At 42.8% G+C, this 23,821-nt stretch overlaps 1 protein-coding gene across 4 annotated transcripts in view; it reads right to left on the reverse strand.

Moving 5' to 3' along the window:
• Positions 1-23,821, reverse strand: part of guk1a (guanylate kinase 1a) — a 54,767-nt gene that overhangs the window by 16,540 nt on the left and 14,406 nt on the right. The window contains exon 1 of one of the 4 annotated variants that reach the window (XM_060916554.1): positions 8,274-8,287. The exons of the other annotated variants lie outside the window; for them this stretch is intronic. Coding sequence (XP_060772537.1) covers positions 8,274-8,286 — 13 coding nt within the window. The 5' untranslated portion in view covers position 8,287. Of the gene's footprint in view, positions 1-8,273; positions 8,288-23,821 lie in introns of those variants that run through there. 4 annotated transcript variants of the gene reach the window in all.

Raw genomic sequence — 23,821 nt, forward strand, 5'->3', positions numbered from 1 at the left:
GGACACTAGAGCGAGTTAAAGATGACTGACTTTTCTGTCACGTTTATAATGGGAGTCAATGAGGCGTCTCGGCTGCCCTCTTCTCAGTTTGAGGCTTCTCATTCAAAAACTGTAAATCCTATCGTTTAGGTAGACACATTGTGTGAATCAGGACAAGTTTTACTACTACTTTTGAGAAAATCATGTCTGTAGAGTGAAATTTGTGGCTGAAAACACAGTTTAAGCGAGAAAGTTTGACCTTTTTTTTCAACCTCTCTCCACTCTGACTTAACGAGGTCCACTGGCGTGTAACGCAATAGACACCCATTCAAAAGCCGGATTTTCTCCCGGAACCCACATGGCGTTTGAGCCGGGCCTGATCCGAAAGTGTAGAACCTAGCAGAAATGTTGAATGCCAGATCCACAGAGGAGAAGTTTTCCTACGTTTTAGAGTTTGAATCACGTCTCTAGGTGAAAGCATGCCAGAGCAGCGGACGTTTGAAAAACGTTGAAAAAGTGCTTTTTTTTCAATTAATTCCATAGAAATGAATGGGGGGTTTTTCGACGATTTTTTCGCGACTACGTCGCGAAAAAATCGTATTCTGTAGAGAAAAGTAATAGCATAGCGAGTCCGATCGAGCCGCACGTTTTGATATATTGTTTGTCTGTGTGCGACGTATGGTTATTGAGTTATTCGAAATCGAAATTTGCGTAGGAGGAAGAAGAATACGGAAGAAGAAGAAGAAACGCGTAGAAGAACAATAGTTGCAGTGCTTTGCTCCCCTAGGGGAGCCCATAGGCTGCTGTGCTGCAGCACTGCATCCTAATGAGCGGCTAAAGAACACGAGGAGAGGAGCTCAGCCTGAAAACTCCAGAGAAATTTCAAGCAAGTCCAGTTGCTCTCTTCTACCAACCACAGATTGCTTAAGGATCTCGTTTTTATTTTTTCTGCTCGCATTCGAGTTAGTGCCTTCGTGAAAGTGTTTGATTTTCTTACAGGTGAAGCCGCTTCCTTATTCGACACGGAGGCATAAAAAGCTCAACAAGGAGCGACATGCGCGATAAATCCTGAAAGAACAGAACAGATTCAGAGCAGAGAGAGCTGGAGCTTTGTTTCTGTTATCAGAGGAACACAGTCCTGGGCAAAATATTTCAGTGTTTTTCCCAGAAATAAATTAAAGCCCTAAATTCTGGCATGATAATACACAGACAATTGAGCACCAACAGATTAGGCCAAATAAAAAAAATAGTGTGTTTCCGGTAACCCGACCGATCGAGAATTTCCACGTCGAAATTGCCGACCGTAAAGTTTTTATTACAAATTTCCCTCGATATTTTAGTGTAAGCGGCGTTAGTTTGTCATAATTTTTTGTTTCAACGCATTCAAGTTGTGAAAGAAACGATAAAAAGTAAAATGTTTCGCCACTTCTATATCAGCCCTCCTACTGAAGGAGGAAGGGAAAACTGAGCCGAGCCGCCATTTTGAATCCTCATTCAAGGCTGTAATGCAAATTGCTTCCTTTTCAGTATACAAGTGCACTTCCATGGCAGGGAAAAACACTACATTTTGCTGCCTATGTAGTCCCCTATTTATACACATAGGAGTCATTCAGGATTCAGCCATGTTTTTGCTCGACCCAAGTTCTACAGTAGGCTAGGCGAGGCCGTCTGCTTTTAATGGAAGTAGCCTAGCCTAGGACGTTATTTTCACGTTATTTCTTGATAAGGTGTTTTCACGTTATTACATGAAAATATCATGAAATATCGCTTCCGTAGATCATAACTCAAACTCTTGCCATATTTTTTTTATTCGTTTAAAGATTTAAAACACTTATTTTATGATGATGTGTGGTATAAAGGATTCTGTGCCAAAATACTATTTTGTAAGATGTTTACTTGGGTTAATTTTTTTGAACAAAATTAAAAAAAATTAAGAAAAAAAAAAAAACTTTCCTTCCTACCGACCTTATTTTAGTATTTCATGTTACCGGAAACACACTATTTATTTTTTTTTGGCCTTACAGTTTGTTTACATCATACCACGCGGACATATAATACCCTGTCCATACTAGGGATTTTCTACTGATACGATACTACTTTCGTACCGCAACATCTGTCCACACTAGCAACTATACCAATACTGTAGCGGTATAACTGTATCGGTACGAAACCCACAAATGTATGGGTTTCGTACCGGTACAGTATCGGTACTGTAGCGCTTCGCTGTAGTGTGGACAGATGAAGCGGTTCTGTATCGATACAAATATAATGCGCATGCGCAATGAACCATTCCTACGTCTTCCGGGTTATTCATACAATACAATACGCACGTGCTTTCCAGCTGTAAATAAAACGTCAAAATGGCTCAAAACGACCGTGGAGCAACATGGAGCAAAGACGAAGTTATGTGTTTGTTGGAGCTTTGGGGAGACGAGCAATGCCAGGAACAGTTAGTGAAGAATGGAGATTCGTTTTCTTTGTTTCTTTCTCAACTGCCTCGCGCGTTTTATACGATTCGACTGAATAAACGACCACCAGAAATACAGACTGTACACTGACAACAAAAAGCACACACGTTGTTTCATCCGCCATATTCTCGGAAGGAAGTTACTCGGTAACCACGGAAACATTTTGCGCACGCGCGTTTCAACTACCGTGAAAGAAAACCACAAACATTTCTCGCTAGTGTGGACAGATGCACTAAACTGTACCGGTATACTTTGTATCGATACAGTTATACCAGTTTCGTACCGGTATACAGAGGCAGCGCTCGAAACTAACAGTGTCCCGACGTCCCGGGGACCATAAAAAATGTCATCGGGACACAAAATTATCATATCTGGGACAATCCTGGGACAATGGAAAAAAATAGATCTAGAAAAGAAGTTCTACATTAATATTATTTACAAAGCCGTAACACATACATAGACATTCACCTAATTTGTCAATTTTAATTTTAAAACGTTAACAGCAAAAAATACATTAGTAGCTACACTTTCGATGCACCTGCATCCGTAGGCTACAGAGCAGCGCATTCTGTTCTAGAATCTTCGGCCGGAGTCCGCGTTATATGGACTCGGAATGGAATTGCTACCGCACACGCTGCGCCGACTCTTGCCAGAACAAAAATGCTGAAGTGGTTGAAGCGGACCGACCGCGGGGAAGAAACTGAAAGCCCAGACATAACGTCTCCGGGACCTTCAGGATCCAAAGTGTCATCGCCTGGTCTGCAGGCAACGCTAGCAACTGAATGAACTGAATGAACACTGTTAGACACGTTATAAAATACAACAGGAATGATGTGGATGATATTGACGGAAGATACCGTTCAACAGAATAAGTGAGTTTTCTTGGTGTCTTTCTAGTTCAGAAAGTTTAGTCAGTCAGCAGCACAACTAGGCTCGGACCTGCCACTATGCTGATGTTGCTAACATTTGCACCCACGTTTCGGCAGCGAAAGTTCATAAAAATGGATAACGGAAAGTTCATAAAAATGGATAACGGTAATGGATAACGGAAAGTTCATATAAATGGATAACGGAAATGGTGAAAATTATAAGTTGGCCTTATAAGTGCCAACAGATATTCAAGGTATAAGTAGATGAAATGAACATAAAAGGGGTCTTATTTTCAACTAAAGTGTACTGCAGATGTAGGGAGTTGAAACATTTTCTGAATGAGCTAGTTGGCCCCTTTAAATAAACGGGTATCTATTCATACAGTGAGATCGCCAAAGTTTAATAAACTGAAAATGCAATAATTGTAATTTTGAAGTAGATGATGTATAGGACACGTGTCGCTTGTGTTTTGTGACTTATTGTAAAAATGATATAAAGGGTTCAAAATCGCATAGTTACAAATATAATAGTAACTTCATATGATAATATTAACCACTGGTTATTTCAGAGAGGAAAAAAAATGGGGACACTATTGCTTCCACTCAGGACAATACAACACAGAATTCGGGACCACTGGGGGACACAAAGAAAAAAGTTAATTTCGAGCCCTGTATAGAGGGCTACCGCATGACGTCACCGCGCCACGAGATTTTGTTAGGCGCCATATTGGAAGACCAAGTACATGCACTCACAATATAAAACAAAGTACGAGCGAGAGTGAAGTGACACGATGGCTGATAATTCTGGTTATGTGAGTACATTACCAGCTGCAGAAAGGGCACGGTATGTGGAGAAACTGGCTGTGATTGATGGGTTTGACCCATATGATAAGACTCGCGGCAAGGGAGAATGGAAACATAAGGAGGACCGGACACCAATTCTGCCATCTGTTTGCTACCCAGACATTGTAAACTATTTGTTGTTTACACCCAGTGCCTACACTGCTGATGACTTGAAAGCCTACAAGCTTACAATTATGTTGTTCGTGGCTTGGTTCGTGATATTACAGCTGTTATTAAGAATAACCTACACATAGTTATGGCCAAGGTAATCTTGTTGATATTTATCTTTTAATAATATATCTTTTCAGTTGAAAAATTAATACTTTTTGTTCCTATTAAGGTATCCATAATTTAGGTTAATTTATCCAAATTATACATATGTATTTATGATATATGCCTACACAACAACTATGCTTTATTTATATAACAGGAGGGAGAGCAAGCCCCAAACCATCCTAAATTATTATTATTATTATTATTATTATTATTATTAAATTGTAGAAGTCTGGGAGGCTTGCTCCTCATACAGTTATCAACTTGGGGCCAATTTAGCATGTTTTAAATCTGAATTTCTTGCGTTTGCTTACCTCAAAGTGTCCGCAGATCATGCACAGACTTATCCATTATATCCACAGTTTTTTGCCAAGTCTCACACAGGTTTCTTTCAAGTCTACTGTTGGGCCAATAAATCATAAATAAAACAGCTCAGATTTGTTTGTTTAAGTCGTTTGCCACTCCACTTTATTCTCGTGGGTTCACATACCGCTGCCGTTATTTCCCCCTAATCACGAGTTTGTTGGTCTTCCAAAATGGCGCAGGGTCTGTTTACTTCCGGTTTCGGGTGACGTCAGTGAAATCCCTCTATATGTGAACACAGCTTTACTTTGACAGAATCAACACAAACATTGGAAAGAAAAGACCGCTTTGGTGAAAACCATGTATTTATATGGGGGGGGGGGGGGGGGGGGGGGTATATCATCCACCTCTAGGTTTAAAAAAAAAAACAAAAAAAAAACCTGCTGTGTCATGACAGACTGGCTGCACTGATCCAGTTACAGGTTGTCAGGTCTGTATAAAACACCCACAACCTAAATAATTTTAAACTCAAACATTATCCTGTCATGACGCAGCATGTTTTTTTTTCTTTAAACCTAGACGTGGATGATATAAAAAAAAAGATATATAAATATTCTCAAACACTGTAGTGTTCAAAAGTCTTGGCATCCTATTGATTTCTTCATACAAACTTTGTTATAGATTTCTATTTTATGATTTCTACATTATGGGGTAATGAACCTACAGTCCAAGAGAGTTCTACACAAACACACTGAACTTTACAACAGCTGCGTGCATGTGAAACGGAAATAAATCGACTAAGGCAGGAAAAACTATTTTGGATAAAATTGTTATTGTCCGGCGGCACGGTGGTGTAGTGGTTAGCGCTGTCGCCTCACAGCAAGAAGGTCCGGGTTCGAGCCCCGTGGCCGGCGAGGGCCTTTCTGTGTGGAGTTTGCATGTTCTCCCCGTGTCCGCGTGGGTTTCCTCCGGGTGCTCCGGTTTCCCCCACAGTCCAAAGACATGCAGGTTAGGTTAACTGGTGACTCTAAATTGAGCGTAGGTGTGAATGTGAGTGTGAATGGTTGTCTGTGTCTATGTGTCAGCCCTGTGATGACCTGGCGACTTGTCCAGGGTGTACCCCGCCTTTCGCCCGTAGTCAGCTGGGATAGGCTCCAGCTCGCCTGCGACCCTGTAGAACAGGATAAAGCGGCTAGAGATAATGAGATGAGATGATCTTGTGGATTTTATTACATTCAATTTCTGACTACTTGACACCACTTTGAGCCTCCACATGTAAAGTACTGTTATATAATAATAATAATAATAATAATAATACATGAGTAGCATGCTATAGATGCACAACGGTGTAACATAGGGAAAAAATTAAAAATTCAGGTTTTGATTTTATGTACTGAAATAACTATTAGGCACAATTTTTACAATATCTATATAAATTAGTTGTTTTTACCCATTTTAACCTTGAAATCAGCATTTTAATGATTACCCATAATGCATTGTTTATCGCGCTAAAACAAGCAAAAACGTCATAAGACAGTGGAAATACTACCTTTACTACCTTCACGTGGCGTCTTTCTCGATCGCACGTGCCTAGAAGCGTACCTTCTAGAACATTCCTGGGTGGTCACGGACTGTCACGTAGCCTAGTTCGGTTGTGAAACTCGCTAGGATGGAGTATTTTCGCGAGTTTAGTGGCAAACTTTTGCGCCGCAATTTCTCTATTCTCGAAATTTGTAACCTGAAACCCTACAAGAAATGTTTCATAATGTTTGGGATTTTGAAAAATGCTTCTAGCAAGTTTATTTCGCTGTATTTTTCCGTGAAACTTGGCATAAATCATCCTTAAGTGATGAGCGTGACATTGTTATTTTGGTATGGGTCACGGAGTTAGTTGGAAGCGGGAGGAATGAGAGTTTCTCAACTACAGCAGCACTTCTCACCATAGATGGCTGGCGTGTTTCACAGCGTTTGGGATTTACTAAATCGACTAAATCTCTAGATCTACTGAAGCTACGAGGATATAAATCACCAGGATTCTAATTTACTGGCTGAGAAGTATTATATATTTTTTTGAAAGGTTTATTCGCGCTACAAGTCCACGAAAGTTGGAATTGTTCGTGAAGGGGTTAGTTAGGGTGTTTTCACACCTGGTCCCCTTTAAAGGAACCAGACTCAGTCCCCTTTAAGTGGACCAACAGAAAAAGAACTCAGTTCTTTTTGTGTTCACACTGTGAATTTATTACAAAGAGGACTGGGTTCTCTTTCTGGTCCAGTTAAGCTTTGATGGGGCCTCAGTCCTCTTTCTGTTCACACCAGGTCCTCTAGAGCCCTCAGACCCCCAGTGCACGGAATTCTGGGTAATTTTCTCTTGAATCAAAATGTCTGCTGCCCTGCTGTATTCTTTGATCAAAATAGTGCGGATTAAGGAAAATAAATTTATTCCAGCGGCTGTGGTAAGTTCCAAAAGGAAGTTAAGTTTCCCTGCTACAGTCACATGAACAACTACAGCAAACGAAGAAGGTTAAACTACAGTGAAAAAGGCGAAGTGAACCCGGTGCACTTTTTGTTCACAATGCGCAGATTAGGCGAACCGTACCGTTGATTTTTAGTGAACCGTACTGAGACCACCTCCTGAGGTGGTCTCAGTTCGGTTCGCTTTAAAGGGGTCTGGGTACGGTTGGAGTGTTCACATATGCGCAAAAAATGCTGAGTCATCGATCTGAGTTCGGTTAGATGGCTGAAAGGGACCAAGTGTGAAAACACCCTTAGATTTTGGTAGCGTGATGCGCACAACAAGCAAAAGAAAAAACAAATTTTCTTCCGAATTTCCTTGCTTTATCAAAATTATTTTTTGATACATTAAAAGACTGTGTGTTTATATTTTTTATTGTAGAGAATATTTGATCAAAACTTTCAAAACCGCATTCAAAGTGATTTTTCACGGGTGTAAATGTTACGCGTGACGTCCATAATCACGTTAAATTTTAAGAACTAAAATTCTGTTAAAAGTTCTAGATTTGTGCCATCATTCTGGGGTTTTGCTGAATAATACTTTAGGGAGTTCTCTTACAATGCTGAAAATTCAATGAGTTTTGGTGAAATTCTAGAAAAGTTATTTACATTTTAACGCTCCTGATAGCGATTGTGCTCACACAGCGTGCTACTCATAAATAATAATAATAAAGAATGCACAAGTGCTAGTAAACTAAAAACAAATTAAACTAAACCTGTGAAACCTGATTAAAGAAAAGGCACAACGCTGCCTGTAACACAGCGCCACCTGCTGTAATAGAAGATAAACACGTGTACATTATCAAAGTGAAAATAAATAAACAAACAGCCTCGCAGTGAATAAGGGAACAACATTAGGGGACTTGTGCAAAGGCAAATAAAAAAAAAAGCGAATGCATCTAGTGCCTAATGTACAAGGAGACAAAAACTGGACGACTATTTTTAAAAATGTCAAAGTTAATCAGCTGATTTCCATAATGTTCATAATTTCACACACACACAGTAGAAACAGAAGGATCAGACTCACCTTCCTGAGACATGGCTATGCGAGAGTGAAAACAGAAACTACACTCTGTGTGGGTGTGAGAGAGGTGTGGCCAGCATCCAGCCAATCACCTGCTGCATAAATTGAGCATTCAAATCAGCCATTACATCAGGTACTTCTATTACGGATTTGTTTAAGGTGTGTGTGTGTATTATATATAAAAGTTATTTGGAAAGCTCTAACTGATTTAGGAGGAGAAAATCATCATGAACTTTGGACCCACCATCACACGGAGAAAGAAGAGGAACAAAAAAAAGAGAAAAGAAGGAAAAGAGGAAATAATGCAAAACAGAATGAAGGTTAAATCCCCTTTAAAGATCACGCTTCAGAGAATTCAGAGGAGAAAAGGAAGAAGAGACGGAACTGGATTTGCATTGACTGAAGAAAGCTCATGCTGATTACAAGGAGCTCGCTTAGATAGATAGATAGATAGATAGATAGATAGATAGATAGATAGATAGATAGATAGATAGATAGATAGATAGATAGATAGATAGATAGATAGATAGATAGATAGATACCAATGTTTTCATAGATGAACAGAACGTTATTCTACAATCCCACACACGTATGATGATGAAACTCAAGACCAGAAGTTTGGTGTCTCTGTGCTCAAAGTGCTTGGACCCTAAAGTACGAAGAACCACCCTGGAAACACCAGTAAGTAGTGTGTGTAGGTCCACCAGAACGCAGAAAGCAGAGACAAACAAAAATGTTCCCCTCGATGTCCTGCTGAGTCCAGATAAGCGTGGTACACTTCCCCTGGTAGGACTGGAATAGTGTGCTGTGTGTCTTACTGGAACACTGGGCCAATATTTACTCCGTTTATAAAGAAGGAGGTGTGTGTTGTGTTCAGCAGCTGTTCTGAAGTCAGTAATCAGACATGCAGAGACTCATCACCACTCACAGACACACACTGGTCCCTACATCATCCCTCCCACAGCCACGTCCATCACTACCTGCTTCAGGCTCGTCCACAGAGGAGAGAAAACAACCACCAGAAACAAGTGCTCCCAGGCAAAACAAACCTCGCCCGGCAGTCTGGCCTGTTCCGTGACCGTTTAGGAGGCTGCGGTCCTTTAACATCTGCAGGAAACTCCTGTGGATGTTCTATCAGTCCGTGGTCGCCAGTGTCCTGTTATACACCGTGGTGTGCTGGGGGGGGCAGCACATCCAAGAAGGACACATCCAGGCTGGACAAACTGATCAGGCGGGCCGGCTCTGTGGTCGGCATGAAGCTGGACTCTCTGGTGACGGTGGCAGAGAAGAGGTCTATGGACAAACTACTGAACATCATGGACGATGCCAGTCACCCTCTGCACACCGTCATCAGCAACCAGAGGAGCCTGTTCAGTGACAGAATGCTCCTTCCCAAGTGCAGGACGAACAGACTCAAAAACTCCTTTGTCCCTCACGCCATCAGACTGTACAACTCCTCTCTGGGGGGGAGGAGGGGTAACAGGAGGACAGAGGATGGGAAGGAGCAGTAGCCTCGCCTGACAAAAAGCAATACCGGACAATGTGCAATATAATGTGCAATACCTCTTCTGCTGGACTTTTTTCCCCCCATATCTTATTATTTTTTTATATTTGTATATGTAAATACTTAATTTATCTAGAAGTTTTCTCTATTTCTATTCTCTGTTTATCTGTAATGATGCTGCTGGAATTTTAATTTCCCTGAGGGAACCCTCCCAAAGGGATCAATAAAGTTCTGTTCTGTTCTGTTCTAATCTAATCTAATCTAATCTAATCTAATCTAATCTAATCTAATCTAATCTAATCTAATCTAATCTAATCTAATCTAATCATCTATAATACTAAGTATCTCTCTATCTTGAACAGTTTCCCACTGTCTCATTGTGTCTAACTTTTACTGTGTCTCACCATGTCTCATTCTCACCATGTCCTCACTGTACCCGATTCTCACTGTATCTCACTCTCAACATGTCTCACTGTGCCTCACTCTCACCGTGTCTCACTGTGCCTGATTCTCACCATATCTCACTCTCACTGTGCCTGATTCTCACCGTGTCTCACTGTGCCTGATTCTCACCGTGTCTCACTGTGCCTGATTCTCACCGTGTCTCACTGTATCTCACTCTCACCATGTCTCACTGTGCCTGATTCTCACCGTGTCTCACTGTGCCTGATTCTCACCGTGTCTCACTGTATCTCACTCTCACCATGTCTCACTGTGCCTGATTCTCACCGTGTCTCACTGTGCCTGATTCTCACCGTGTCTCACTGTATCTCACTCTCACCATGTCTCACTGTGCCTGATTCTCACCGTGTCTCACTGTGCCTGATTCTCACCGTGTCTCACTGTATCTCACTCTCAACATGTCTCACTGTGCCTCACTCTCACCATGTCTCACTGTGCCTGATTCTCACTGTATCTCACTCTCACCATGTCTCACTGTGCCTGATTCTCACCATGTCTCACTGTGCCTGATTCTCACCGTGTCTCACTCTTACCATGTCTCACTGTGCCTGATTCTCACCATGTCTCGCTGTGCCTGTGTCTCACTCTCACCATATCCCACCAGGTCTCACCCTCACCGTGTCTCACACTTATCGTGTCTCACCTTCACTGTATCCGACTGTCACCGTGTCTCACTCTCACCATGTTTCACTGTGTCTCACCATATCTCAATCTCGTCATGTCTCACTCCATCACTGTGTCTCACAGTAAGGGAACTAAATTACCTTTTGGTCCGAAGTGTCTGGTAGATGAAAAGAATTATCGGCCACATATATTTTTATTTGCCAAGATTAAACAATGTCTTTTCTGTGACATAATTTGCATCTCTCTGTAATTACCTGCATGCGCTAGTGTTCACGTCACTGTACACCACATACAGACTGGATTTCAGAAATGAAATGAGCTTTACTTTCAGTGTGAATATCACAGAGGGTGCGTCCATATAGCCTTGTTTTCCTGATAGAAAAGCGCTGGGCGGGGCCTGAGGAGCACTTCATCAAAAAAAGTCTGACCTCACCACATGCCGCTTTTCTTTCTATGACAACAATATCTTGACGACGTCACCACTCTGGCTGCCTTTTGATTGGTTACTCTGTGTGTGTGTGAGATTGACTGAATTTATTGAGGTAAAATAACATGCAAATCAGCTATACTGAATACATATACAACCCAGATTCCAAAAAAGTTGGGACAAAGTACAAATTGTAAATAAAAACGGAATGCAATAATTTACAAATCTCAAAAACTGATATTGTATTCACAATAGAACATAGAGAACATATCAAATGTCGAAAGTGAGACATTCTGAAATTTCATGCCAAATATTGGCTCATTTGAAATTTCATGACAGCAACACATCTCAAAAAAGTTGGGACAGGGGCAATAAGAGGCTGGAAAAGTTAAAGGTACAAAAAAGGAACAGCTGGAGGACCAAATTGCAACTCATTAGGTCAATTGGCAATAGGTCATTAACATGACTGGGTATAAAAAGAGCATCCTGGAGTGGCAGCGGCTCTCAGAAGTAAAGATGGGAAGAGGATCACCAATCCCCCTAATTCTGCGCTGACAAATAGTGGAGCAATATCAGAAAGGAGTTCGACAGTGTAAAATTGCAAAGAGTTTGAACATATCATCATCTACAGTGCATAATATCATCAAAAGATTCAGAGAATCTGGAAGAATCTCTGTGCGTAAGGGTCAAGGCCAGAAAACCATACTGGGTGCCCGTGATCTTCGGGCCCTTAGACGGCTCTGCATCACATACAGGCATGCTTCTGTATTGGAAATCACAAAATGGGCTCAGGAATATTTCCAGAGAACATTATCTGTGAACACAATTCACCGTGCCATCCGCCGTTGCCAGCTAAAACTCGATAGTTCAAAGAAGAAGCCGTATCTAAACATGAACCAGAAGCGCAGACGTCTTCTCTGGGCCAAGGCTCATTTAAAATGGACTGTGGCAAAGTGGAAAACTGTTCTGTGGTCAGACGAATCAAAATTTGAAGTTCTTTATGGAAATCAGGGACGCCGTGTCATTCGGACTAAAGAGGAGAAGGACGACCCGAGTTGTTATCAGCGCTCAGTTCAGAAGCCTGCATCTCTGATGGTATGGGGTTGCATTAGTGCGTGTGGCATGGGCAGCTTACACATCTGGAAAGACACCATCAATGCTGAAAGGTATATCCAGGTTCTAGAGCAACATATGCTCCCATCCAGACGACGTCTCTTTCAGGGAAGACCTTGCATTTTCCAACATGACAATGCCAAACCACATACTGCATCAATTACAGCATCATGGCTGCGTAGAAGAAGGGTCCGGGTACTGAACTGTCCAGCCTGCAGTCCAGATCTTTCACCCATAGAAAACATTTGGCGCATCATAAAACGGAAGATATGACAAAAAAGACCTAAGACAGTTGAGCAACTAGAATCCTACATTAGACAAGAATGGGTTAACATTCCTATCCCTAAACTTGAGCAACTTGTCTCCTCAGTCCCCAGACGTTTACAGACTGTTGTAAAGAGAAAAGGGGATGTCTCACAGTGGGAAACATGGCCTTGTCCCAACTTTTTTGAGATGTGTTGTCATGAAATTTAAAAATCACCTAATTTTTCTCTTTAAACGATACATTTTCTCAGTTTAAACATTTGATATGTCATCTACAGTGGTGCTTGAAAGTTTGTGAACCCTTTAGAATTTTCTATATTTCTGAATAAATATGACTTAAAACATCATCAGATTTTCACACAAGTCCTAAAAGAAACATGGTGGTGGTAGTATCATGGTTTGGGCCTGTTTTGCTGCATCTGGGCCAGGATGGTTTGCCATCATTGATGGAACAATGAATTCTGAATTATACCAGAGAATTCTAAAGGAAAATGTCAGGACATCTGTCCATGCACTGAATCTCAAGAGAAGGTGGGTCATGCAGCAAGACAACGACCCTAAGCACACAAGTCGTTCTACCAAAGAATGGTTAAAGAAGAATAAAGTGAATGCTTTGGAATGGCCAAGTCAAAGTCCTGACCTTAATCCAATGGAAATGTTGTGGAAGGACCTGAAGCGAGCAGTTCATGTGAGGAAACCCACCAACATCCCAGAGTTGAAGCTGTTCTGTACGGAGGAACGGGCTAAAATTCCTCCAAGCCGGTGTGCAGGACTGATCAACAGTTACCAGAAACGTTTAGTTGCAGTTATTGCTGCACAAGGGGGTCACACCAGATACTGAAAGCAAACGTTCACATACTTTTGCCACTCACAGATATGTAATATTGGGTCATTTTCCTCAATAAATAAATGACCAAGTATAATATTTTTGTCCCATTTGTTTAACTGGGTTCTCTTTATCTACTTTTCAGACTTGTGTGAAAATCTGATGATGTTTTAGGTCATATTTATGCAGAAATATAGAAAATTCTAAAGGGTTCACAAACTTTCAAGCACCACTGTATGTTCTATTCTGAATAAAATATGGAATTTTGAAACTTCCACATCATTGCATTCCGTTTTTATTTACAATTTGTACTTTGTCCCAACTTTTTTGGTATCGGGGTTGTACACCATAACTGAAAAACATGAAACTAAACCAAGGATTACACAAAAAGTGTAAAATACACTTATTTCCATTGTGGTCCCACAATGAAGTTTCAAGATGGCAGGAACAAGATAAACAGACTAGAAATACAAACAATGGAAATCGCTCATAAGCATATGACTAGGACATCAGCATAAATACTAAGAATAATAGCAGAAAAGGACAACTACGGATTTTGTAAAAAGTGCCTTTTGAGAGTCCTTTTAAAACACTGAAAGCTCTGAATTGACTGTATCTGAGGCAGCAGACTCTTCCACTGTTTCGCAGCACCGAACAGGAAGAATTTTTGACCATGACTCTTGTGCTTAGGGATCATTAAACTGTATTGGCTAAAAGGAGTATTGTAAGAATGTACATCAGCCACTCGAACAATATCGGACGCAAGATAAGGTGCAGAGAGGCCATGTATAATTTTATAAATATGGTTCACACCAATGTGCCAGACTCTTTTTTCAACAGGGAACCAACTCACTTTTTTAAAATCGGAAATATCCAAACGTGACCTGGGGCGGGGGGGGGGACACAAAACCGGATCAGCTTGTTTTGGCATACCTGAAGCTTGTCTTTAGTTTTGTTTTTTTTCCTGTAAGAGATAATACCGAGAGGAACAGGCATAGTCAAAGAGCTGAAACCAGCATGCATCAAGTTGATGGAGTCAGGTATTTGGATTGTCGGTACAGAAATTTCAGTCTCGCATTAGATTCCTGTATTACTCTTTTGCCCATGCTTTCACCACTTAGGCTACGTTCACACTGCAGGCTGAAGTGACTCAAATCCGATTTTTTCGCCCATATGTGACCTGTATCCGATCTTTTATTGACAATATGAACGACACAGATCCGATTTTTTCAAATCCGACCCAGGCCGTTTGGATATGTGGTCCTAATTCCGATCCCTATCCGCTCTTTTCATATGCGACTTCAGTCTGAATCGCCAGGTCGCATTCATCCGACTTACACGTCATCAACAAGCCACAAACGTCACTATTCTGCGCTGAAGTAGGCGGCGGGTCTCTCAAAAAAAGTTACAACAACATGGCACATAATCACGGGCGCAGATAGAGGGGGGGACTCGTCCCACCCAGATTTAAATTCACCTCGTTCGGTCCCCCCCCCCACACACACTTATAGGGAGGAAAAAACGTCTATGCTGTCTTTCTTTGCATAAGGCAAACCTCACGGAAAAATCAAAAGACTAATTACCATTCGGTTTATTGAGGTGCACAGCAGTGTATACATAGTTGCAACAACTCACATAAAACAAAGACTGATATTCGGTTGGTTGAGCTGCGCAGACTGCACAGGTTGCGAGCTCGAACTTGGTTGCTATGGTTACTAACAACAAGTTTGACAGGCATATCGGGGTTGGGGTTGGTTTGCTGGCAGCTTTGTCCCCCCCCCAGTTTTTTGTCCCTCCCAGTTCAAAAAACGTATCTGCGCCCCTGCGCATGACATCAATGCGAGGGATGCTTCAGGCTGTGAAGGTTCTGAATCTTCTCAATGGAAGGACGCAGAGGTTAGGGAGCTGATTTCCATTTGGGGGGATGCAGCTATTCAAGCTAGACTGGATGAGTCATACCGCAACCGGGCGGTTTTACTTCCGTAAACACTGGCCATGCTCACTGCGTGTGACGTCGTCGTATCCTGCAATGCGCATGCGGAACACTTTTAGGTCGCTTTTCGTTCATACTGAGGCTCACATACAAGTCGCATATATTTGTTAACGTGAACGACCTCACAAAAAAATCGGATTTCACAAAAAAATCGGAATTGAGCATTAAGCCTTGCAGTGTGAACGTAGCGTTAGTGTTTGGTCAAGCTCAGCCCCCAAGTACGTGGCACTTTCTTTGGCTCCAACTAGCTTGTCACCACAGGATATATTCATCTGGGACCTCTTCCTAATATTCTTTCTACTTCCAAAGAGAACAGATTCCTTTTTGCCCAAATTAAGAGAAAGTTTGTCGTCAATTAGCCATTCCTTCACCTTTTCCAGTTCAGAGCTCAACTTTGCTTCAATCGTATCACCCGATTTTCCAGATATCATCAGAGCTGAGTCATCAACATAAAGAAAAAGTTTACAAAACATGGCCTTTTCCAGATCATTCACAGACACCAAAAAGAGAAGAGGCCCCAGTATTGACCCTTGAGAGACACCACATACTATATCTTTGGAGTCTGAAAGAACACCATTTACATCAACTACCTGACTACTGTAGCGATGCAATACATCTTTTTTCTTTCTCTTCTTCTTATATTGTCACATACACTCTGTCATGTCCAACCCATGTTTCAATGTGCCAATCACATTTTGACAAAGACCGCCCCTTTTGTTCTTTGGAAATGACGTGATCCTATTTAAAAGGAAGATGGTGCGTGCTGTAAGGTGTCGGTCGGCTGGTCTGCTACTCTTCACGAGTTCCCGTTGCTGTGTGCCTTCACATTTTCTTTCTAGCAAAAATATCCATAATCGTACCGTATGTTCAAACCAAAAGAGTCTTCTACGGTCATCAGCAGGAGAAAGGAACCGACAAACCCCTGGTTGTTGAAGTGAGGAGGAAAGAAGGTTTACCTGTTTCTCACCGCTTGTCTGCAGCTGGAAAAAAAACGGAAGTCTCACTAGCGCTAATTTCACCATGCTAAGGCGGCTCTCCTTCTCCAGCGTCTTTGAAACTTCGTTCCGGATCGCACATCCTCCTTGTTAAAAGCCATCATCAGCTGATGACAACTCCAACAGAAGTGGAAGAGCTGGGGGGATAACTGGAACTGGAGCTGTTATCGCGACGAATACGCGATTGTTTAGGAGAGTGTCCGAGTCGTGAGTAACGAAACAAAACTGATTGACTTGACTAAACTTATGGTTATTTTGTTTAAATGTTTCCTTTTTTGTTTACTTCTGATAAAATCACAGGAAGACGTTGCAAGCTGGTGAACTATATTGCTGGATTTGAATAGAGCTGAACTGAAGCGTGGGTATTCTGAACTGAACTGTGTTGGACTGATCTGGTGGTGAACAATATATTTATGAAACGTACAAATGACTGAGTTTGTGAATTATTTGGGCTCTTTCATTGGGTGATGTGGTGGATGCTGGTAATAATTTAATTCTTGCCTATGATTTCAGTACTAAACCTTCTTAAGTGTCTCCTAGATTAAAAGTAAGTATACTACACTGGTTAACCATTGAAAAGAAGGATACTTGAAGTTGATACGTGTTCTTGTGCATTTCTCTCTTTCTTGTTTTTCCTTTGACGTAACCTGCATACTCCCTGACAAATTTGGCAGTGTTTTACTGCCTGGCACCCCGGCTTATGAGCAAATAAGAGAGAAGTGTTACACTATGTCCGGACAAATATGAACTGAACCATCGCAGAGAAGATGCATTAAGGCCTACTGACTGTAATCTCTTCAAAAGAATGTCGTGACTGACAGTATCAAATGCCTTTTGAAGGTCGAGAAGCACCACACCAGTATAAAACCCCTTGTCCGTTTGTTTTCTGATGAAGTCGGTCAAGTGTATCAAGCATGTATCAGTCGAAAAGGACGAACGGAAGCCAGATTGATAAATCATACAACAAGTGGTTTTCTTTCAGATATGCCTCCAGCTGATTGCAAACAACCCATTCCAAGACTTTTGAAACCACACTTAAGACTGAAACAGATCTGAAGTTTCCCACATCGGTTTTAGAGTTCTTTTTGTGAAGAGGTACGACTCTAGCTATCTTCAGGTCAGCAGGTATTTCATCATGACGTATGGTCAAGTTGAGAACATGAGTCAGAGGGGCTTTGATTTGATGTATACCATCCCGAAGAAATTTTGCTGGCGGAGAATGTGTGCGCTCGTGTGTTTGTGTGTGAGAGAACAGCTGGCACTGACAGCAGCTCTCGACTTCACTCAGTGTTAAATTCCACAAACTGTTCCTGTTCCCTGTCAGTGTCAGACCATCACGTCCTTTACTGACCTCACATCAGCTCTGACCTCCGACCTTCTGCTGATATAACACTATTATAAATACCACCATTACAAACCACCACCATTATAAATACCACTATTACAAACACCACCATTCCAAATACCACCATTACAAACCACCACCATTATAAATACCACCATTACAAACCACCACCATTCCAAATACCACCATTACAAACCACCACCATTCCAAATACCACCATTACAAACCACCACCATTCCAAATACCACCATTCCAAACCACCACCATTCCAACACCATTATAAATACCACCATTAAACACCACCATTCCAACACCATTATAACACCACTATTACAACCACCACCATTCCAACATTATAAAACTCCACCATTCCAACACCATTATAAACACCACCATTATAAACACCATTCCAAACACCACCATTCCAAACACCATAATAAACACCACCAATATTTTCCAAGATGGCGGCGCGTGCGGACACAGCGGCCCCTCTCTGTCCCAATAATGTGGTGTTTACATGTTTGTCTTCGTAGGTGTGCTCGAGTCATGGTATGTTTTCGTCGTGTTTGTCCGTCCCGAGGCACACATACAGCCGCGGGACTCTTTTTGACATTGGCAACACTTTTTTCTGTAAGTTAAACCCAGCACACGCTAAGGAGCTACATGACCTCGGCCTACTCCGGCGGCCTGCTTTGACATCGACCCCCACTACTGCTACACACCCGCAGAGGAAGTGCCGTAGGCAGTGTGAGAGGAAGCAGAAGCGGGGAAAGCGCGGGGGTATCTGGGCCAGGCTAATGGCTAATCCACACAAGCCGGCTATACCATCCATCGTACTCGCCGATGTACGCTCCTTGGATAACAAACTGGATTATATTCACCTTTTGAGAGCGACTCAGCAGGCTGTGAGAGACTGCTGTGTTTTTGTGTTCAAGGAAACATGGCTCAACGACAGCATACCGGACTCTGCCATCCAGCTCGACCGGCTAACATGCTATTGAACAGACAGAGCCCTCATTGAAGGAGGTAAGACCCGCGGCAGCGGGGTCTGTGTTTACATCAGGGATGCTTGGTGTCAGGACGCTGTGGTAGTTTGCAGACACTGTTCACCCCTTGTGGAGTTTATGATCATCAAATGCCGGCCCTTCTATCTACCGAGGGAATTTTCTGCCATCCTGCTTGTTGCAGTTTACATTCCTCCCAGCTGCAACAACAACGATAGGGACAAGGCACTGAGTGAACTGTACTGCGCCATCAGCGACCAACAAACAGCCCATCCAGAGGGACTTCTCATCGTAGCTGGGGATTTCAACCACGCAAATCTCAAAACAGTGTTTCCTCAGTTACATCAACACATTGACTTTGCAACACGGGGAAACAACACACTGGACCAGGTTTACACTACACTGAGAAGAGCATACAAGGCCTCACCCCTCCCCCATCTCGGTGCTTCAGACCACATCACTGTTATGCTAATGCCAGCATAAAGGCCGAAGGTCAAAGTCACCAGACCGGTCCAGAAGCAGGTACGGGTGTGGCCAGAAGGTGCTTCCTCAGCACTTCAGGACTGCTTTAACATCACAGACTGGGACATGTTTAAGCAGGCAGCCACTTACAACCACCAGATCAACATCCAGGAGTATTCAGACACTGTTACAGCCTACATTAGTAAATGCACTGATGATGTCACGGACATTAAGACAGTATGGGCCAATCAGAAACCATGGCTGATGGGGGAAGTCTATCAGTTACTGAAAGCCCGGAACGCTGCTTTCAGAGCAGGTGATGAGGCTGGTCTGAGATCAGCAAGAGCCAACTTGTCCTGTGGCATCAGACTAGCAAAGAAGCAGTACAGTAGCAGGATAGCCCATCATTTCACTGACAGCAGAGACACAAGGAGCCTGTGGCAGGGGATACAGACCATCACAGACTATAAACCTCAACCACAGACCTGTGACAAGGACATCACTCTATATGTAGTGAAAATTCATTATGTCTGATTATTATAACTATTCTTTAAATTCATTTCTTAAGACACGTATTTTTTAGTATGTTACCTCGTTTGTTGACAGTTTCAGCGAACACTTCCGCCTTCTTCAAAACAGTCACCAGATGTCGAGTGGTGACATGCCTTATCAGCTGATGTTACTCTAAGGAGGCGTGAACGTCCCGCCCAATTTGACAGGTAGTCCACGCCTCCTGCTGTCAGGTCGCTGGCCCAGGACTGCGCTCCAGGTGTGTGACAGCGCGTACGCTCCCTCATCCCGGTTCATCGTCCTCTGCGCCCACTTTCGTATCTCCACTGCCTCCAAAATCCAACGCTGGTATCTATTCTCTTCAGCGCGAATGACTCTGGCCTCTTCCCAATTCATTATATGATTTTGTCGTTTGCAGTGGTCTGAAATGGCTGATTTTAAGTTTTCTTGGTTTGCTTTTTCTTTTTCGGATCTTGTGAGTCTTTTTGTTGTTTCTTTTTCACATTCTAATTGGTGTTCTTTCCTGCGAGTGTGGAAGCATCTGCCCGTTTCACCAATATAGACTTTATTGCATGAACGGCAAGGGATTTCTCAAAAAACGGCAAGAATTCTCAAAAACAAAAACACGCCATATTAAAAAACTAAATAGACATCAAAAAGAAACAAAATAAATGCAAGGACAAGCAAACAAACGAAAAATGGATTTGCAACCTGTCTAAACACACACTAACAACAGCAGAACGCACTATACTCTCACGGGGACTAAACTATGCCATCACACCAAATAAAATCCCAAATGAAGAATTCATACAGGCTACCGAACTAGCGTGCAACATGTTACAGGACCAAGGACAGAAGGCCGCATTAAGGAACGAAATAGCAGGCATCCTCACCTCAGCTAAACCGCCACCCAGAAACACAACTAAACAGGAAATGGAAGCCATCAGAACACTCGCAAAGAACAAGAAAATAACAATATTACCGGCTGATAAAGGGAGGACCACGGTTATCATGGACACTAATCAATATGAAAAACAAATGAATGAAATGCTCACGGACCCGAACACATATGAAATACTCAAAAAAGACCCGACAGAGGAAAAGAAAAAAAGACTAAAACTATTACTCAAACCGTTACTGGACGACAACAAAATTGATAAACAAACATACAACCACCTCATCCCCACAGCAGACATCACCCCCCGGATATACGGCACACCGAAAATTCATAAACCCGGAGCACCACTAAGACCCATAGTAGACCGTATAGGATCGGTTACTTACAACCTTTCCAAGACACTGGCAGACATAATCAAACCACTCCTCGGACTCACGGAATACCACTGCAAAAACTCAAAACAACTGGCGAAAGAATTAAAGGAAATCAAGATAAAAAAGGATGAAATGTTTGTATCGCATGACGTCATATCCCTCTTTACAAAAACACCGGTCAAAAACACTCTCAACATAGCAGAAAACCGGTTAAAAGCAGACAGAACCCTGAAAAAACGTACAAAACTTACAGCACAGGACATAACAAAACTATTACATTTCATTTCCACGTCCACATATTTCCAATTCTACAAAAAGAGGGATTTGCAATGGGGGACCCGCTATCTGCCACTCTATGCAACTTTTTTATGGAGGATCTGGAAACCTGAGCCATAGAAACAGCACCGGATGACTGCAAACCTATCTTCTGGAAAAGATACGTTGATGACATTCTTGAAATAACCAAAACAGGCCACACACAACAACTCACGGATCATCTAAACTCCATAGACAAGACAGGCAACATCAGATTCACACACGAAGAGGAAACGGATAAGACAATAGCTTTTTTGGACTTAAAAATACACCACACAGAAGAAGGGAACATTAGAATCACAACATACAGAAAACCTACACATACCGACCAATATCTTCTCTGGACATCTGAACATCCCATCGCACACAAAATGTCAGTAATCAGAACACTATACGACCGAGCACAGAACATCACAGAGGAGAAAGACAGACAGGAGGAGGAACAACACATCCAACAGGCATTAAAAAACTGCCAATATCCACCGTGGGCAATTCGGAAAGGGAAATTACAGACACAAACAAAGGAAAAAAACAAACAAACAAGAAAAAACACAGAAAAAACAAACCGGGGCTTTGTCACATTACCATACATAAAAGGAGTCACAGAACGCATCCAACGATCCATGAGGAAATACCACATCAACACCCCGGTCAAACCATACAAGAACCTCCGACAGCTGCTAGTTCACCCCAAAGATAAAATACAACTGGACAATAAATGCAACGTCATCTATGAAATCCCTTGCCGTTCATGCAATAAAGTCTACATTGGTGAAACGGGCAGATGCTTCCATACTCGCAGGAAAGAACACCAATTAGAATGTGAAAAAGAAACAACAAAAAGACTCACAAGATCCGAAAAAGAAAAAGCAAACCAAGAAAACTTAAAATCAGCCATTTCAGACCACTGCAAACGACAAAATCATATAATGAATTGGGAAGAGGCCAGAGTCATTCGCGCTGAAGAGAATAGATTCCAGCGTTGGATTTTGGAGGCAGTGGAGATACGAAAGCGGGCGCAGAGGACGATGAACCGGGATGAGGGAGCGTACGCGCTGTCACACACCTGGAGCGCCGTCCTGGGGCAGCGACCTGACAGCAGGAGGCGTGGACTACCTGTCAAATTGGGCGGGACGTTCACGCCTCCATAGAGTACATCAGCTGATAAGGCACGTCACCACTCGACATCTGGTGACTGTTTTGAAGAAGGCGGAAGTGTTCGCCGAAACTGTCAACAAACGAGGTAACATACTAAAAAATACGTGTCTTAAGAAACGAATTTAAAGAATAAGGACATCACTCTGCTGAACAGTCTAAACAACTTCTTTAGACGGTTTGAAGCCAACAACAGCATGCCTGCACAGAAGACACCACCCCTTCCGGATGACCAGGTGCTGTCCCTGTCTCCAGCCAGTGTGAAGAGATCCCTCTCCAGGATCAACACCCGCAAAGCTGTAGGACCTGACAACATTCCTGGTCGTGTGCTAAAGGACTGTGCAAAGGAGCTCAAGTGCTCACAGACATCTTCAACACCTCCCTGAGCCAAGCTGTTGTTCCCACCTGCTTCAAGAGCACCACCATCATCCCTGTTCCAAAGAAGGCCTCTCCATCCTGCTTCAATGACTACCGCCCTGTGGCACTGACCCCCATAATTATGAAGTGCTTCGAGCGGTTAGTCATGCAGCACATCATGGATTCATCCTCCCTCCCTCTATGGACCCGTACCAATTTGCATATCGGGCCAATTGGTCCACTGATGATGCAATCTCCACCGCTCTCCACTCAGCTCTCACTCACCTGGACACTAAGGACTCTTACATGCGGATGCTGTTCTTAGACTTTAGTTCAGCATTTAACACAATCATCCTCCAGCAGCTGATTCAGAAACTGGACTGTCTAGGACTAAACACCTCCCTCTGCAACTGGTTGCTGGACTTCCTGACCGGAAGACCACAGGCAGTCCGGGTCGGCAACAACACATCCAGCACCATCATACTGAACACAGGGGGCCCCCAAGGATGTGTGCTCAGCCCCCTTCTCTTCACCCTGCTGACCCACGACTGCACACCAACACACAACAGCAACCTCTTCATCAAGTTTGCGGATGACACGACTGTGGTGGGACTCATTAACAACAATGATGAGTCATACTACAGGGACGAGGTGAGCCAACTGGCCGTGTGGTGCAGAGACAACAATATCTCTCTTAATGTGGAGAAGACGAAGGAGATGGTTGTCGACTTCCGGAGAGCCTCCACCCAGCATCCTCCACTGACCATCAACGGTGCCGCTGTGGAGAGAGTGAGCAGCACCAAGTTCCTGGGTGTGTACCTCACCGAGGATCTCTCCTGGAGCAGCAACACCGCATCGCTGGCCAGGAAAGCTCAGCAGCACCTCTACTTCCTCCGCAGACTGAAAAGAGCTAGAGCACCAGC

Source organism: Neoarius graeffei, chromosome 1 (assembly GCF_027579695.1).
Source record: "Neoarius graeffei isolate fNeoGra1 chromosome 1, fNeoGra1.pri, whole genome shotgun sequence".
Lineage (NCBI taxonomy): Eukaryota > Metazoa > Chordata > Actinopteri > Siluriformes > Ariidae > Neoarius > Neoarius graeffei.